The sequence below is a fragment of the Aptenodytes patagonicus genome, chromosome 5, assembly GCF_965638725.1.
Source record: "Aptenodytes patagonicus chromosome 5, bAptPat1.pri.cur, whole genome shotgun sequence".
Lineage (NCBI taxonomy): Eukaryota > Metazoa > Chordata > Aves > Sphenisciformes > Spheniscidae > Aptenodytes > Aptenodytes patagonicus.
In genome coordinates, this window is record NC_134953.1 from 82,897,909 (window position 1) to 82,916,773 (window position 18,865).

At 41.1% G+C, this 18,865-nt stretch overlaps 1 protein-coding gene across 2 annotated transcripts in view; it reads right to left on the bottom strand.

Annotated features, from left to right (window-relative positions):
• CRB1 (crumbs cell polarity complex component 1) overlaps window positions 1-18,865 on the bottom strand; it is a 122,463-nt gene that overhangs the window by 64,875 nt on the left and 38,723 nt on the right. For both annotated transcript variants that reach the window (XM_076337992.1, XM_076337991.1), the window contains exons 3-5: window positions 13,113-13,308; window positions 9,517-9,656; window positions 8,111-8,293 (exon numbers count right to left, since the gene is read on the bottom strand). In XM_076337992.1, the coding sequence (XP_076194107.1) occupies window positions 8,111-8,293; window positions 9,517-9,656; window positions 13,113-13,308 (519 nt within the window). The remainder of the gene's footprint in view (window positions 1-8,110; window positions 8,294-9,516; window positions 9,657-13,112; window positions 13,309-18,865) is intronic.

Sequence of the window (18,865 nt, forward strand, 5' to 3'; positions counted from 1 at the left end):
ATGCCAATTAAAAAGGCTAGGAAAGGTTTATTCACAGCATTAAGAAAGAAATCAAGAAAGTAACTAGGTAGAACCTGAAGAAAGCCTCAGAAGGAAAATTCTTACTGGATATTTAGACTAGTTTTAACAAGTAGTCAATCATATGATGGAAAGACCCACCAGGAATGAGTGTCAGGAAAATAATAGGTGCTTGAAAAGCATTATTCCTGCTGCCAAATAATATACAATTGTTGGGGTTTTGGGGTTGGTTTTTTGGGTTTTTGTTTTGTTTTGTTTTTTAAAGCACTTTCTGTCAGGTATTGGATTTAGACATTCCTTAAATCTAAGAACGTTACCTGTCTGTGTGTTGCAAGATCTGGGAGCTTATGGATGAAAAGTCATTCATCCCTTCCTCCTTCCCTTCAAGGAAAAAAGCTTTTCATGCTAAAAAGTGTTTATGTGCAGCACTGTTTAACACAGAGAGATGTGCCAGATTCAAAATATCCACTGCTTGCAGGCTCTGTAAATCATGTTGGACTACATTATACAACTTAACATATCAGTGTAACTAGAGAAAATAGATCATAGATGGGTCAGTTGTGAAATTTTAAAGCATAAAACTCTAAACATGTTCTGAAAATAATATTGGTAGATGCTTCCTAGTGTTTTAATTTGTAACTCAAAAAAAACGCCAAAACATCTTGACATTTGTGCATTCTTTTGGTGCTGAATAATGCAGAAGTGATGGCTGCGATCTCTTTGCATTTCCAGTGCAACTTGCATCAAGAAGAGGAGAGATACTTCTCATGTAATACATCTTTCTCATGAAAAAATATACAGAGGTGTATCAGGGCCCTAAATATCATTCTCAGAGTTACAAACAAATTGTCAGGTCTGGGGGCTAATTCTGTAAAGCGTTGTCATGAAAAGTTCAAGGGCTCCTTTCTTAATTATCATGGTTCAGCTTTTACAAAATTTTAACACAGATCGTCATTGCCAGTAAAAATATTCTTCTGTCAAAAGGTTTCCTTCTACAATAGGAATAATAGGGACAAGCTGAAGTTTTCAATAAAGCTGAATTTTATTTCATTAAAAGGAGTCCTCTGCATAGTTAATGTCCCTGCTAGGTTCATATTTTGTACCTAGGATCTGAAACTATTTCAGTCTCTACTGGGAGCACATTAAATATGGTAACTGGATCTGATGATATACAAATGCATCCTCCATGGATTGTTGTGAGACTCCACTGTTCATAAGGTAATGTCATACCTTATGATCATATTGGACCTTAGTCTTTTTTTCTGTTTTACTGAAGTGGGGATAATGCTTATGTACTTCACAGTAATGATATACGACTGAATTTGTTTGTATTCATGAAATGTTCAGGTTTTAGTGAGGCAAAACCCAAGCTGCAGAATATTGTGGTAAATACAGAAAGACTATCAGGTGGTATCAATATCAGTTAGAGATATATGCTGCTGTTTTCTGAAGTGTCTCCCCCTAAATTGGAATTCTTTAACAGTGATAAACACTAGGTAACGGTTACAACTCGAGTTTGTGCATTTAAACAATCGCTCTCGCAGTCCACTGCCATGCAGGGGGGCAAGTTGAGTCATAAGAAGATTAATTTTTGCAAAAAAATGCGATTAAGCTTTCACAAAGTATCTCAAGATATAGGCTCTTAAGGAAAGAGCTGTCATGAATAACACAAGTCAGTCTTAGCTGCTGTGGTGATTTATATGGCTGAAGAGTGTAAAAATTACCCTTTCTTGCACTAAATGGTTATTTCTTACAGTTGTTGAAGAGAAGCACTACCTGCAGTAGAAATGAAATAGAAATGTCCCATGAGTTCTGTAATGGAAACTGATAAAGGAATGTCAAATTCATAAATTCCTCCAGATATAGCCTAATTTCAGTGCTGCCATCAGTGTTCTGAGGTATGCTTCCTTCATATGGCCATTACAGTACAGAGTGTGAGAATTGTGAGTTCAACCTCAGCTTTTCTTCTGGGGGAGTATCCAGAGAAAGACTAATTAGACTAACCTAACAATGAGTTTCGTCTGGAAGCTAAACATGTGAGAAGTGATTAGTGCTTATTGCAAAGCAAGCAGTTTGATCAATAGTGAATAAAGAGACAAGCAAGAAACTAGTGAGCATGCTGCATTCTCAGAGTCTGAAACCATTTGCAAAGCTGTCTGCCTCTTTCCCTGGAGTAGTCCACAGGCCAGGGCTAAAGGACACACTCTGTCATTCAAAGAGAATATCCTGACGAGTTCCAAAAATTAAGAAAAAAGAGGAGAAGGAAGAACTCAGTGACAAAAGTAGAGGAGGAGGGGAAAACTGAGAAGGAACCAATTCTGATGACAATGTGAATTCCTTACCAGGATGCTACCGAGTGAAGAAATGTTAAATAGTATTAGAGGATAGAATCATTCAAAGCCTGTCCAAATGTTCTTTCAAGATCAGAGGCTTTAGCAGAGGTGGAAAAAGTACTTCAAAGTGCTAATTGTCTTTTTTTTTGTGTAGAGTTTTTACAGGCAGCAAGTGCCTGCCAGGCCTTGAGGGCATCCTGTGTCGGTACAGCCCCTGCCTACGCTGGTCTTACAATGCTGGAGCTGCTAGAGACGGGCTGGGAGCAGTGAGAGAAGGTCCTCCTCCTCCTTCCCCCCTATGCTTTTGAACACAGGAATATCTGGAGATCACAGAGTCTGGAACGGAGATAGGGCAGCACTGTAGAAATATCTCTAGGAAAGCAGTAACTTCTTTCCCATGCTCAGAAAATAGCGACACTCTTTCACGTTTTGCTGCACAACTGCCCAGCACCACAAAGTCGATTTTGTAAAGGAACCTTTCACAGCAGTCTAACAGTGTAAAAGGGATCCTGTACTGACTGTGAATTGAATTTAGGTGGAAAAGATGTATGTTTGCATCGCTGTTACAGCCTCTCTGCAGTTCCAGAGTGGTAAGAAGCCTATAAATACATCAAGCCCTAATTCTGTTTTTCAGCGTTTCACATGTATAGTACTTCTATTTGGAATTTCTCCTTAAACCAGCTAACCTTGAATGGGTGCTTGATAGTAGCAGCATTTTCCTTCTTGAACCTTTGCTTGTATGGGAATAATAATTAGCTAACAGTACCTCCAGACCGGTTAATTTTGAACTTGAGTTCTTGCCTTGCCTGAGGGAGAAGCCTGAGTCCCACTGAAAAGACAAGAGGTGCCCCTGACACCTTCTTAATTTAAAAACTGTCTTTTCTCTCTGTATCCCCTCCTTCTTTATCCTCATTCTTTCCTTCAACAGTCTTGCCTTCTTCTAAGGTCTCAGAATCAAGAGAAAATAACCTTTTAAACTGTGATGATGGGCCATGAAAAAAAGTGAATTAACCTGGTGTAATGGAGGAATAATTGACTACCATGGTGTGAACAGCTGAAGGACAGACGAGGAAATAAAGGAAAAAATAAAATTTGGAGTTTGGGGACAAGGTGAGAACTCTGCTATTCATCTGCTTGATTTCATTTTTGTAAGACTCACATTGCTTTTTATATCTAAGAAAGATGGCAGCTCTGTGATCATTACACTGATGGTTAAGAAGGGGATTTAAAAAATAAAGAAACGAAAAATATATGTATGTATTTTAAGCTTCCCAAGTTAGTGATAATGCGCCTACTATCCTACCCATTACTCATAAATAATATTTATGTCTGTGACATATATATAATAATGTCACAGGCCAGGGGAGAAGAGTACGGCTGGCTGAGACATAGTCTACCCTGTCGTCTGCTGGGTGGTCTGCCTATAGCAGCATCTAAAGATGTGCAGAGAAATAGAAGCCCGATGCCCTCTGTGCTTGTGTTTCTTTTACCCTGGCTTAAGTGCAGAATGAGAGTCCAAATGATTCAGTTTTTAAGCACTGGTCCCATGATGTTCACAGTTCAGTATCTGGGTTGAGGTTTTCTTTAGTTAGTTGAGTGTTCAGTACTCTCCCACACTGGCCATTTATCTGCCTCATCTTCTGGCTCCAGGAGACAGTTTCTTTCCCTCATGCATATGCCAGGAATTCAATACGCATAAGACACCAGTCTGATCATATCATTTTCTCTTGCAGCAGTCCAACAGACTGGGAAAAGGGCCAAGGAGATTTAAAAGGGGAAAACAGAAAACAAGACAAATATAAATGAAAAGGCCAAAAAACACTTAGGAATTCATGATGCCAAAGCAAGCAGCAGCGCTGCTGGCACAACTGGCACATAGCTGATGATAAGATACCAGAAGTGGTAAGGTCCTCAGCAGCCAGTGCTCATCTGCATGTCAGCAGGCAGCAGGCACCCTGCCTACAAATGGGTTAGCGGGCTCTGCTCCTCTTACACTCATTCTGCTGAAGGTCTTCATCCTTGCTAGCAGCGCTGTCCCTCCCACCTGGGGACCATGGGCAGCACTGCTTTCGAGGCATGGGGAGCCTTACACACTCACCCTTCCTCGGGCTCAGTTCAACACTGGAATGTGTCACTTGATAGACCTTGCAAGTTCAGAGGCTCTTTAATTTTGACATGGTGTTAAGTTTATTACAACCTGGTGAAATGAGTCGCTACCAAATCCATAGCTCTGCCCTCCTCCTTTCCCACATGTTTTCATGAGGAGAGTGAAAAGTCTAACCTTTCACATAACAGTCTTTTAACAAAACAGGCAGTGCTAGAGCAATACAATATATCCACGATATGAAAGGACACAGTTCTAGGGTAACTATTGCCTTTAGCTAGAGGTAACAAATCACAAGCCCTTTATAAGAAAGTCCAATCTATTAAAAGTACTGTTGTGTTAGGAGGCCAGCAGACCAATGTAATATAAAAAATCTAGGGCTTGCTACTGCAGAACTGTTGCGACCTCTTGAAATCTGAGTATCCCCGAACCCTTTGATTTAAAAGGGAGCTGGAGAAGTTTTAACTCTTTGTAGAAACTGCACAGGAATTTTCAATCTTGGATCTGGGATAAGGCATATATCCAATGGCCTCAAAGGGTTCCTAGCTGGGATAAAGTCTCCAGACTGGGATTTTTATATTTTATTTTGAAAATCAAATTGTGTAAATAATGTTCGTTGCAGATTTGTTCCTTCCAAGACTTTTAGTAGGACTACTGACTATTTTTAAAGTCACCTGAATGATCACCATCTATAACAAGACAATGCCAGATAATATTTATCCCTTTCTCCCAGCTGGGTGGGGAAATATTCTATCCTGACATAGGCATATGTTTAGGCTCCATCATCTCCTGCCCTTGGGGCTAAAAACTGTAGTCCAAAAGGTAGATATTCTCAGTTTTTCAGTCGAATTACAGTAATTTGTTTGCAATCTTATCCAGTGAGTTCAAAGATGCAATTTTATGCTTGTTACAAAATTTGCAACTGTCCTCAAATTCTTTCCATTGATTTCAACAGCTTTTGGAACAGGCCCTCACAATGCAGGGTATGTGGATTACTATTTCTTCGTATTACCCTGAACGGTGAAGTATGATTATAATGTTCTACAAGTGCTTTACTGAGGAAAGAGGTATAATAAAATATTGAATGTAATTTATTAAAGAAAATCTTTGCCCTGTTTCAATAGGAATCTAAGGTTTTAGATCTAAAGAACATACAACTATTCAGGTGTTAAGGCTGGAAGAACTCCTGACCTGCAGCTGCAGAAATGTAGGACTTTGGCTGTCAGTGAGATGTACTGATACTCAGATGAAAGGATCTGACCTTTTTTCTAGCTGACTGTTAGTTCATATACATTAGATAAACACCCGTATACCGGGTGATCCTGATCAGGGATTCATCTGCTACCTTGAATCATATTACTGCTATCAGCTCTAATCCTAAATCTTCCTTAATTCCTATTAAAACATGTGGTTTATTTATTATGAATTTGGCTATAATTAGAAAATTTACTTATCACCATCAGAAGTGAATGTTTCCACTCCACGTTATAGGCTTTTTGTGTCAATGCTTCTGACATACAAGGAGGCTGAGGCTCATTTTGAGCACTTTCCTCTTCCAGATTACCTGGGGGAAGGAGAAGGGCCAGAGAGAAATGCGCAGTGCTACTGGGAGGACCCGGGAGGTTGGCTGTGTTGTACCTAAGGGCTGTTGGAGCAAAGCCTGGCAGCCTAGAATGCTAAGTGCCAGTTAGAGCAATACTGCTGTTTTCTCTATTAATATGTAAATTGCTTGACTGCATTGTATCTTGCACAGGCCAGCAAGAAAAGTTTAAAATTTAGGCCCTGCTGAAAAACAAAGGCAGGGAAGGAGCTGACAAGAGTAGCAAGATTAACCTTGTTTTGCCATTACTTTGCAGCATGTTACTAAATGACATTTCACATGCAGCTTTTACAGCCATCCCTGTTACAGATTATGTTCTTCCTGCCTCCAGCTGCCTGGGCACACTGTTTGGTAAGAATAACTACTTTGGGTTTTTTCTAATGAAAGTTACATATAGTATCCAACAGGTATGTGGATAACTAAACTTACGTAAGGTTTTAAAAAATGTAATGTATTTGCATATGAAGTCAGCAGAAATTTCAGGATCTCCAAGACTTCTCTCAGTCGTGCTTTGGAGAGTCCTGCATTGTGATTTAGGAGCTTACCTATTGAAAAAATTGGTTTAAGATTAATTGATTTAAATAGATTCTGACACACTTTTTTCAGACTGATTAGAATCTGCCAGTACATGGGTCCACTGACTCCCTGGGGAGTAAAGGACTCCTCCATGTGAATGAAACCAGCAGAATCATGACCCAAATCAGGCAAACAAGCCAGGTGAAGGCAATTGATAGGGAAGTGGGAGGATAAAGGATGATGATTAAAAAAAGGAAACCCCTTCCAGCTTGTCTGACAGAGCAGAGGAGTTTTTACATTAGTGCAAGAGGGGAGGAAAAGAAGCTTGAGAGCTGGACATCACTGGAAGGAAGTGAAGAGAAAGAAGTGGTATGTGAAGAGGTAGGGGTGCTTAGGACAGCCTGGGGGATATCGCAAGCCTTAGTAGAAGCCTCATATTATACTCTCTTAGGCAGAACGAAAGTACAACAGCAACACTTAGTGACAGGACAGGGAAGGACAGTTAAGGGGAAGGGATGGAACAAAAGCAAGCAAGTCTCAATGCCACTTTGCAGAAAAATAAATTGGGAATTCAGAGTGAAAGCTGTGCTCTCCATGTACTTTTGTATCTGCTATGTTGGAGGCATCAGTCATGCAACCCACTGGGAGACACAGGAAAGTTTGTGAGCTGCTCAGGAGATGAATGGAATGAGAGACTGGTTAAATTAATCTAGCTATTAAGTATTTTTTTTCCTTCTGAAAGAAAAAGGGAGTGGAGTGGAAAGACAAATACTGTAAACCCAGAAGCATACAATCTAAACCCAACTTGTTTGTGGCTGTGCTAAATAGTGTAGGCCGTGTTAAATGCAAATCTCAACACATCTTCTTTCTTAGGATTGTGGGTATCTGTAATTTCGGTAGGTTTTTTTTTCCTTAAGAACACAGCTATGCACACAACTTGAAATTATTTTTCATTTAAGCTGTAAAATATCACCAACAGCCAAATTTATACAAAATGTCACCTCGTGCTCAGATGAAGACGTGTTCCTGCCAGTCCCCAGCGCCGCTATGTAGAATTACATGAGGACAGAAACACTGAAAACTTGAGAGTTTTGTTTCATGGTTGCTTTAGGAAAGTACTCTTTTAGTATTCATTGTTTTCATACATGTAATATAACACCTGTCCACAGTGAAGTTCAAACTGGTGATAAAACACCCGTAACTGAAGTTTATGGCGTAATTCAAGCAAATGCGGCTGCGAAGGACGAAGCTCTGCGGACAAGACGGTGGAAGGGCCCACCTCTCCCGCCTGCTGCCCGGGCTGCCTCAGGGGCCGTACCTGCAGCCCGCCGCCCTCGGGCCGCCTTCGCGGCTTGTGCGACCGGCTGCCTTTATGCCACACATATGGCGGCCGAAAGGCCTGAACGATGGCCGCCAGAGGGACCCTTTGCACTGTGGCACCTTAAACGCGTAACATCTTAAAGATCTATTTGCAGCCAGGCCTAAACAACAGGATACTGCAGTAGATCATTTCCTAAGCTTTCACCAAAGGAATCTTACCGGTAAAGCCTGGCTTACAGCTACAGATATAGCCCTCGGCCTTGTCGTAGCTGAAGGCCGGCGGCAGGCCTGGGACGCTCCCGTAGCGGCCGGCCCAGGAGCGCTCCACGCAGTCACCCCCGGAGAGGCAGGGGCTGCTGCTGCACTCCCCGATGTCCTCTTCGCAGCGGGAACCCGCATAGCCTGCGGAGAGCCATGAAGAGAAGGCATTTAATTGATGTGCTATCCATTCATTCCAGACCTGAAAATATTATTGTGAATATTAGATGCACTTGGTTTCAGACTGTCATGTGCTAAAAGATTTCCTCTGCTTCTTGAAGGTGTGAACGTTTCCTTGCAGCTCTCTGTCAGGGCTCAGCAGGAGGATATTGCTACGGCTACTCTGTATTAGCTAGCTGAGCTTTGCTGTGCTCTGCAGACTTTGGTATTTTTTAGGAAGGAAGGTGGAGATCTGTGTGAATAACAAGGTGCTGCATTGTGGTGTAGATACGCTCTCAGGTTGTGTGAAGTTTTCCTTTTGCATCGCCTCCCTACGACAGAGGAGGGCAGGGAGTATAAATTATTTGGTGTTTGTGAAGTGCTTTATCTCTTAACTCCCGAATTCTGAAAAAGGCTGAGTGCTCTGTCTAATCTTTCCATTTCTAATGCACCAAGAAACATGTAGTCCAACAACGCTGTGGCATTTACTCCTCACAGTGTGCTGTGCTCTTGTGTCCTCAGTAGGGACAGACGTTAAACTTTCTAGAGAGACTTCTTGTAGTTAGTCCGCACGCTGAAAGATTCACAGTGTCTCTCAAAGAGCAGAGTGTCTGTGTCCCCACTGGGGCTGTGGGAGCCTTTTTGCAAACGGCTGGATATGCAAGCATTGCAGGTAGAGGAGAACGCAGCCCAGTGCGTTTCACCCCACACTGCTAGACAGAAGAACTTGCACTGGTCATACGAAGGAGATCAGTTTCCCAACGTAACACCTAGTTTAATTTTTATTTATAAACAGACAATATTTTGCATTGAAAAGTAGGTTTTTAGACTGATTTAAAGGTCATGTTAGTGAAGAGTAAAAAAGGATCAGCTGCAGCAGTGATTCATTTATGTATCGCGTGGGTTGAAGGATTAAGAAACTGGAAGATGGATCCCAACTTTGACTTATCTCCTGTCTTTACTCCGTAAGGCTGGCACTTTTGTTTTTGCCAACTTCTGCTGTGCAGGGAAATCCTTAGCTGGAAAAGAGAACAACTTCCCCATAGGACTCTGAGTCATGATGCTGAGGAGTGAAGCCCATCTAAACACAAGCCCATAGAGTATTTTTAAGGCTATATAGCTTCAACCTTTTATTGTACCAGCAAAAAAATCAGGACATATCTACTACACAAGGAAAGAGAGTGTTTGTAGGAGAACTTAGACCTTACCTGGCCAACAGTGGCATGTGTAATTGTCAGCGTTGTCCTCACAAGTGCCGTTATTGTAGCATGGTTGTGACCAGCATAAGGGAGTTAGGGTTTCACAGTGTATGCCCATAAATCCAGTACCAGTACAGTTGCAGCTGTACCTGCAACACAAAATGCAATGTTCACTCTCGCTGGAAGTCAGGAGATCTGGGCTTTGTTCCCAAACCTACGCAGACTTCTTGTGTAGCCTTGGCTAGCAGCTTGCACAGTTGAGTCCAGTCCCAAGACCACCATCTGGTGCTCTAGGAGAAACTGCAGCCATTAGGAACCGACAGTGAGCTTTTTCCTGAAATATGTGGCTTTGTCTGGGGAAAAAAACCTGCTTGTGAATTCAAATTGGTTTTGACAGATCATTTCTTCTAAGAATTATTGGTTTTTCCCCCCCTTTTTTTAATTTGGAGGGGGGAGGTTTCTGTCATTTCCAATGCAATTTTTGTAGGCTTAACATTATTCACAAAATGAAAAGGGGAGAGTCAGTAAGTGTGTTAGTAACCCTTTCTCTTGGACTGGTAGAAATTGAATTGGCAAAAAAATAAGGCAATTTCTGTTCCTCGACTAAGTGATATTTTCTCTTTGATGCAAACCAATATTTTTTGTTGTTAGGTTAGTACAAAAATGTCAGTTGCTTGCATAGTTCCAATAATAACAGTAATATGAGCTTCCTTTTGATAGCAATGTTACTGTTACGGGTTTAGAAGTAAACAAACTAGTATATATAAAGGGGCAATGTATAGATAATCAGTAACATCTGGGGTTTTTTGTTTGTGGTTTTTTTCAGGTGAACTAATTATTATAAAATACACAACTCCTATGCTCCTATGCTCATAAAGTATAAGGTCAACTTGTATGTGTCAAGACAAGACAGGCCTCTGCAAGATAACTACGTTAAATGTGCATGCTTGGATGGTCTTTGTCTAACAATAATTATCAGAAACAAAAAATTATTCTTGTTTTATTTTACATTAAAATGATACACTAGTTATTGTACAATTGAAATCATGGGGAATCTTGCTGAACAAGAGATAAGTATACTTATTTGATAATTTCTGTGCCTAATATCTAGGTCTTAGACTTGGAGTAAATATATGGAAAGAAAGTGAAATTGTTGAACATAAGGGAGCATCAGAGAACAACTGGCTCCTGCAGTCTAACAAACCAAAAAGCGTAAACTTTTTACTACACTATTTAAGCGCACATAAGCAGAAACTTCTGGCAGGCCAGTTTATTACTAGTGTATGGATTATTCTTAAATCAAAATCAGAGGTGACTTAGACAAGGTGGCATTTGAATTTAGGATATAAAAAGTAATGAGGAAGAAGTGAATCAGAAAAGTAATTTTCCTTCCGAAGTATGTTCTCAAAACAGAAGTCTCTTTCTTTTGCTGTATTTTTCACACATTTCCTCCATGTGCCTTCAGTTTGGTGCTGTTCAGCTTTGTGGTGAAAGATTTTTTTCTGCCTTAGCCCATGCTCTTTTTTCCCTTTGGTCCAGAATGAAGGAGCAGTGAGGAATATTCACAACTCGCTGCTTAATGTGAAGTCCCACCCGTGTGCTTTCTTTCTTGGGTATCTTTAAGCATTTAATGTTGCTGTTGACCTTCAGGGAGGCTGTGGCTGAGCAGGCAGATGACTTTTTCTATTAAGAGTGATACTCTACCGAACATATTTTTGGGGCTTCTTGTTTGATGTTCTCGCAATATGCAGAAAGCAACACATGCAGATGTTCCTTCCTATGCAATCAAAAGACCATTGAAGGTCCTGGGAATACTTCCTATGGAAAAAAGGCTTGGAGCGTGCAAAGGTATCCTTTGTACCTGTGCACACCAGGTTTCGTAGGTCCAACTAAGGCACCTCTGTAAATCGTTGAATTTAAATAAGAAATGTGCAATAATGTGAAAGTTTTTTTTTTAAGAGAACAAGTTATACTTTGTTGCATTCATGAAACCTCACTGGAAGAATTGGTCTGAAATTTGGGAGAGAATTTCCTTTGGTGTTTGTATTTACGGCTTTAAATGCTAAATCTGTCACCTTGCACATTTCTGTGGGAGCTGGTGGCACACACAAAAGCCTCAGCTGTACTGTAGCATTAGTCAGAAAAGGAAAACTACTGTCTAAAGACTACAATTCTTCATTTAACCCAAAAAATACACAAAAGGAAGGAAATTGCTAGACACCCTTCTGTTTTGAATTGCTTTGTTGTCCAACCCTTTTCATCATGTAACAAATGTGGAAAAAGCTCCAATCGTTCTCCAGATATCCTGCAGTATTACAAGCCAATTAAAATCACTCTTACATGCGTCTCAGCTTTAAAAGCTAGGAGAAAAATGAGTAGGATTAAGTCTGGCCTGAATGAGCGTTCCAGTTGCTCACCTCATGCATGTATCCTCGAAAGGCTTGCAGGTTACTAAGTGGGTCTGCTGTGAACTAGCTGGGTGCAAGGTGACCTCCCTCTCCCTGCTGTCATGCTTTAGCTACACTGGAAAATGGTAAATTGCTTTGTCCTGTTCAGAGTCATTCAGCGCTGCTGAAAAGGAGCTCCACAAAGTTGGTGCCATGTCACCACACTGTACAAAAGCTCATTCCCAGAACATGATCTCCTTCCCCCTGTCACTCAAGGCAAGCATGCCTTTCACTGACATGATTTTTGGACTGATGTTTGCAGCACTAAAATCTTCAAAACTGCTTTATAAAAACTGGTAAATACACAGTAGAAGATAAATCTTATACTGGCAAGGGGAGCACCTGCATGAATACACTCATGAACTTTCAGCTTTTTTTGTGTTGTTTTTTTTTCTATAACATAGACTTGAGCACATACATACACATTTTCAGTTTTGGGAATCTCATGCTGAGTATGCAAAGCCAGTATTGGTGAACGAATGCCAGAGCTCTAGCTGCCTGGGCTGCGCTTGGACCTCTGTGTAGGACTATTAACATCAGGTGGAGAAACTTACTTTTCTGTTACCTTGTATTCTCTTTATTTATTTTTTCTTTGTCCGTGGACTGCAGGTTGTTTTGAATAAGGAGCTGTTGTGCTATATGCCTGTGAAGTTCCTGACACATTTCCTAATGATATCTATTACTATGGTTACTATTATTACAGTTTTCCTCTGCCTCTCTTTTCTAATGCTTCTGTCTGTCAGTGTGGGCAGCTGCTGTTGGCAAATTCAATTTTATACACTCTCACATCTCTCTTGGAAACTAAAGTTTGATGAGCATTAGAAACAGAATTCATCTGTAAATGACAGTCTTCAGGGCCAGACAAACAACACATTGTAAATATTTAAAGTAAAAGTACAAATGTGAAAGATGTACCACTTGATCGGTCTTTGCCATAAATGTTTTGTTGTCCTACTGGCTCTGACACCAGACTTGCATTCTTTAATTCTTTTCAAATTTAAAGTTAAATCAGTGCAGGATCCAGGAGTGAAATCCACAATTTGAAACTAAATCAGCTAGGTAGTGAGCCAGCAGTGCAGGCTCTTGTAGCATTCCCACCTGCAAACAGAGGAGCTAATAGCACCTCACATAAGCGTTACCCAGCTGTAGAAGACATACCCGTTGGCGTCGTCTGTGCACTGTCCCCCATTGAGGCACGGCTGGCTGATACACTCGTCGATGTTGGTGTCGCAGAGGTCTCCGAGAAAGCCCGGCGCACAGGAGCAGGTGAAGCTCCCCAGGGAATCCCAGCAGGTTGCGCCGTTCAGGCACGGCTGCGATGAGCACTCATCTATTTCCAGCTCACAGTTTGTACCTTCAAAAGCAAAGAAAACAAGCAAACCCCAAACTTAGAAGTACAATATTCAACTAATCTTTTTTTTTTTTTAAGTAATTGCGTATTTTTAAAAGGTATTTCCTCCTCAATGTTCATTGCAAGACTAGTTTTTTCAAGGCTTGGGAGAATTTACAAAAGAACAAACCAGCTGTTATTCACAAGAATAGGTAGAATAACAACTTCTTATGTTAGCTTGAACATGGAAACAGAACAAACTAATTTTCATAGTATTCAAACCATGCTACTATCATATTTATATAATACAGAAGTGGCTAGTAATTTAATAACCTCAGAAGAGTCCATTTAAAGCTGCACAGTTAATTGAATTCATTGGAAAGCTGTCTGTTTAGCTGTGTTTTATTGCTCAATTTTTTTTTTAAGATTTAGCAATGTGTAAATAAATTGGTCTATGATGCCATGTTTGCAACAGGTCAGAATCTTGGAGCTGCTCTTCAGAGATTACTGATGGAACTAAATCAGTACTAATACTAGTTTACAGCTATTTATGATAGTTGGCAGGTTAAATATACACTCCTTTTTCTTATCTCTAGCACAGTCCAGGAGATACTAAGAAAACTTCATAACTAATGCCTTGCAGCTCCTGCTTTGATTATTTCAGGGTTTTGTATGCTTATGCACTTATGTTGTGGTTTAACCTGGCAGGCAGCTAAACACCACACAGCCATTCGCTCACTCTCCCCCCCTCAGTGGGATGGGAGAGAGAATCGGAAAAATAAGTAAAATTCGTGGGTTGAGATAAAGACCGTTTAATAGGACAGAAAAGGAAGGGAAAATAATAATAATGATGATAAAAGAATATACAAAATAAGTGATGCACAGTGCAGTTGCTCACCACCCACCGACCGATGCCCAGCCAGTCCCCGAGCAGCGGTCACCCCTCCTCTGGCTAACACCCCCTCCCCCAGTTTATGTACTGAGCACGACATCACATGGTATGGAATACCCCTTTGGCTGGTTTGGGTCAGCTGTCCTGGCTGTGCCCCCTCCCAGCTTCTCGCTGGCAGGGCATGGGAAGCTGGAAAGTCCTTGACTAGTGTAAGCACTGCTCAGCAACAACTAAAACATCGGTGTGTTATCAACTTTGTTCTCCTCCTCAATCCAGAACACAGCACTGTACCAGCTACTAGGAAGAAAATTAACTCTATCCCAGCCGAAACCAGGACAACTTATTTAGTGTTTTGAGTAATAGTGATACTGTTTTTAAATAATTTTCACCTGCCAAGTCAATTTGTTTTAAAAGCTACAGTGTCAGCCACAAAACAGATGCAAAATGGCAAATTATAATGAAGAAGCTGCTTTTAAGTGGAATTCCCTATCTTTTATTTGGCTTACCAAAGTAGCAGTATTATTGTAAATAATTTTCAGGGGAATTTCCTACTTGAAAGAGAATTTGCAGCCATGAGAATGGGTTCCGTTTTTTTGGAGAGGTGAAGTTTTCAGTACAAGATGATGGGGCAGTTCCATCAAAGGATGGGAACAGACATGTTTTGATGATGGGTATTGTCTTAGCAATTTATTTAGGAGCTCACCTCTAATTCTTTCTTTATGCTATTTTTGCCAGCTCTGTCCTGATGTGAAATTTGTACATTTTAAGAATATTTTTCTCAAAACACTGAGATTGCTAATATTTTTTTGACCTTTTGAATGTAGAATCTTTTTTTAAAAAAATTAAAAATCCATATTCTAGATAAATACCTGGAAATTTCTTAAAATATCAAAACAAAATTTGAGGATGTGTCATAGCTATTTTTCATTGTATTTAAACATAAAAGTGCAAGTTCATCTTTCTAGTAGTTATGAAAAATTATTGATGTAATTTTAGAGAATATATTTTTATAGTTTCTTGAGACCACATATAGAACACTGAATGGGTGAAGTCGCTGGTCCCATGCCTCCAGTTTAAGGTTCACTGATTCAGCTAGCCACTACTTTCGGCGGGAGCTTGCTGTGAGACCGTAGCACAGGAACGGTCTCTTATGGCTTTATGGTAATGTACATTACATCCAGATATAGTGAGCAATCCCTCTGTGGTCATTGCCCTGTGAATTCACTGTAATTGTAAACAATGTGTTTGCAGAAGTATGTCTAGTGACCGTAAATCTGCCAGAGCTTGTTAACAGCTTACTGCGAACACTAAAAATCATGTGACAAAACAAGCCCTGCTCAACTGATCCTCAGTTCAGCCAAATTTGAAACTACAGGCCTGAGAACAGCCTGACAATTAACATGAGAAAACAGCGTTGTTGTTTTGGTTCATGTCTTTAATCTATCAAGCCCAGTAACCTGCCTTCGGCAATGTTGCCTCAGAAGAAAACTTCTCTCTGTATAATGCATCCAGCCAACGTGATATGCCATGCAAACGGGAGGAATTCCTTCCTAGCCTCTACTGAATCTCCTGTCAAGCTTTCTTATATGTGAAGAAGAGAGATGAAAAGATTAGATCTACATTTGCACCTCAGTCTAATGTTGTGTCGTAAATATGCTGTATGCCAAATATCATATGCCAGAAAGTAAAAAAAAAAAAAAAGCACCAACAAGCCCTGCCATGGTTATTGCATGGGGCTACAGCATCAAGAGCAAAGGCGTCCTGTCCTAGAGCAGGCGAAGTGTTTCAGCAGATACCAAGCTGCACAAGTGGTTTGAATTGAAAGACTGGGCAGGTGGATATAAGGGATATTTATAACTTTTGTGGTTTCTTTGAAGAACTAAGATTATTTCTTATACTGCTTGCTTTTTAAACGAGTCCTACTGTGCACTTCTATGTACAGCCCCAGTCAATAAAAAGTAAATGCGGGTGAGGATGAAAGAGATACAGCCAACATTTTCAGACTTGCCTGCCTACAGATATATTGTAAAGTCACCTTCCGGTCAAAGATACTAGAGGTTTGCAGGCTCAGTGTAGTTCCAGGTGGACCTGCGTGTTCTTAGTGCGGCTGGAAATTGGTATCCAGGTCACCCCTTCCGCTCTCCTGCGCTGTAGTGCTGTGCTCGGGCACGGCAGGTACGGAAGACTGTCCCAAAATTCCTCAATCTGTATATAGTAATCTTAAGTGCCGTCATCTGGATGGAGAATGTCAGATAGCTATTTTTGAGACACCAGCTTTGAAAGGACAGGAAGAGAGTTCATAAAAAACTAGATAGAGGGAAGAGTTCATTTTCTTGGAGCAAGGCTTGTCCTTTTTGCACACAGGTCTGTACAAACTACCAGTTACCTGTGTGCATGCACAGACATAAGATGTTACAGGTCTTACAACACTGCACTAACCAGATGCAACTGGAGAACAGTGGGGCTAAATCCAACCAAGGGTTTCAGCGCTGGGAATTATGAACTGCGACAAGCACTCCTTGGATGTATATGCCCTCTGGTAATCTTTATTTTGACAACCCTTTGAAATGTGGCCAGTACTGCCGGGAGCCTCTCACTTCACAGTCTTGCGGTTAGGCGTCTCAGCAGCAAGCTGATAACCTGGGCCCAGTCCTCTTCTCAGGCTGGCTAGGGCATGAGGCGGAGAGCACAGGTTTGAAACTTGAAAGCTGAGGAAGGGAACAGACCTTCCACTTTGCTGGCAATTGCTGTTGGATGGACAATGCCATTTGCTGTCAATATCCACAGTGATACTACCATGAGCTTGTTGGGAAGCAAGATCTGTACTTGAGGTACTTCATCCCATGGTAGAGGCTGCTGTGCCTCTGCTTGCCTTTAAGTGCCTAAGACTTACGACGCATCTACTCTAAATATTGGCATGGCGTACATATTATTGATAAGAATACTGCATGAGAACTTAAAGATCCATCAGGAATGATTTCTTCCTATTGTACAGAGTTCATCCCAGCTATGGTTGCATCATAGTAAAAGGTATTGCACCAAGAATGAATCTAGCCCATTGTTCCTATTGCGTCTGCCACTGAAACACTTTCTCCTGCTTTTGTCTTGGGCTAAGACTGGTTTTTGGAACTGCCATGAACCCCTGATAGTTCACACTAAAATGTTCACTGGCAATGGAGGACTGGCTTCAGCTGTGTCCAGCAAGGTAATTAACGTACCTAGCTGTGGGTAATAACAGGCTCTTACACCATGCTCTGTTGGGGTGAATTAAAAGCAAGTGCAATTAGTGCAATGGAGGAAAAAATGCATTTGATTAAGGTAGCCAGCAAAACTTCAACAAACCAATTGAGCTTCATTATTTAACAGCTGCATGACACATGTCTTGTAAATAATTTCACACGTGCAGAGCATTATCATAGAAACTGTGGATTTCATGCTGAATTTTCCACTCTTTGGCTCTTGGTGCGTTCTAACCTCTTCCATTTGTGTAAGAATTATGTGTGACATTTCTCAGCTATTTTAAGGAGTGCTGCAGCATACCAATCATACAAAATAGCAGTCATAGTCCATGAAACAAGTAGCAACCGCAGCCAGTAACTCAAGCATTTGGTTAACATTACTGCTGTAGATTTACTGTACATTCTCTACCTACATATCAAGATAATATAACCTTTTTAACATCTTAGGGAAATGAGATGAGGCTGGATGATTTCCCACAGTAATTCATGGTGTCAGGCCAGGATAATAATGGTTGGCAAGATCCCCTGATGGAGTAAATGAGGGTTTTTATTACCAGTGGGGACACCTCAGGGCTTTCATCCAGTAATCCCTCTGGCTCATGCATTTAGTGCAACTCACAGCAATGTGCAGAAAACAACAAAAAAGAATGCTTCTGATAAATCATTTTGTTAAGTAGCCTTTAAAAGCTGGTGTTTTACTGCTGAAGGAACAGTCCGCTACTCCTTTACAGAATTATGATGATTAGTCTCTTTGCTGCTGGAAGCAGTGTTGGAGCTGCATGTCAAAACACCGTGGCCTCTTCTGCCTTGTATTTTAGCCCTCTTCTCCTTCCTTGGCTCTCTCCTCATTTCTTCACTCTGCTTGTGCGGAGCAGTCAGTGACATCGCTTGATTTTTGGTGAGAGCAGAGAGCACCAGCCTGGGAAACAGCAGAATTTCGTGATGAAAGTGGAGTGACTCCAGCAGAGCGAGTTTCCTCCAGCAGTTTGTGTTGATCTAAATCTTCATTTCTTTTTGTTTGGGCTTTACTATTTTATTATGTTTTCTCTCTCTTTCTCTCTAAGGTGTCTATTCTGCCTCTTTCAAACCGAGTTCCCGGGCTATAGATCCAGGCCTGGACCCCACTAACAGTGCCAGTTAAACAAATACAGTTTCCTGAATACAACAGGAGGTCTGGGTTGAGTCTGATCATTGCAGAGTAACCATGCTGGTTGTTAATAGGTTTTTCCTTCCTTCTGCTCTTCGGCTTTCCCCTGGTTATGTAGTTCTCTCCACGGCTGGCCTGGGCTCAGACACCCGCTGGCAGCAGCGGGGTGGTGGGAAGGTAACAAGCTTCCTTCAAATAACATTCTCCGTGCTCGTGAGGGATATTAAATGAGGGCTGGCTTCCAGTGAGTGCTGTGTCAGACACAGGAAAGCTGCTTTTTCCCTCTGACTTCCCCTCCTGCAT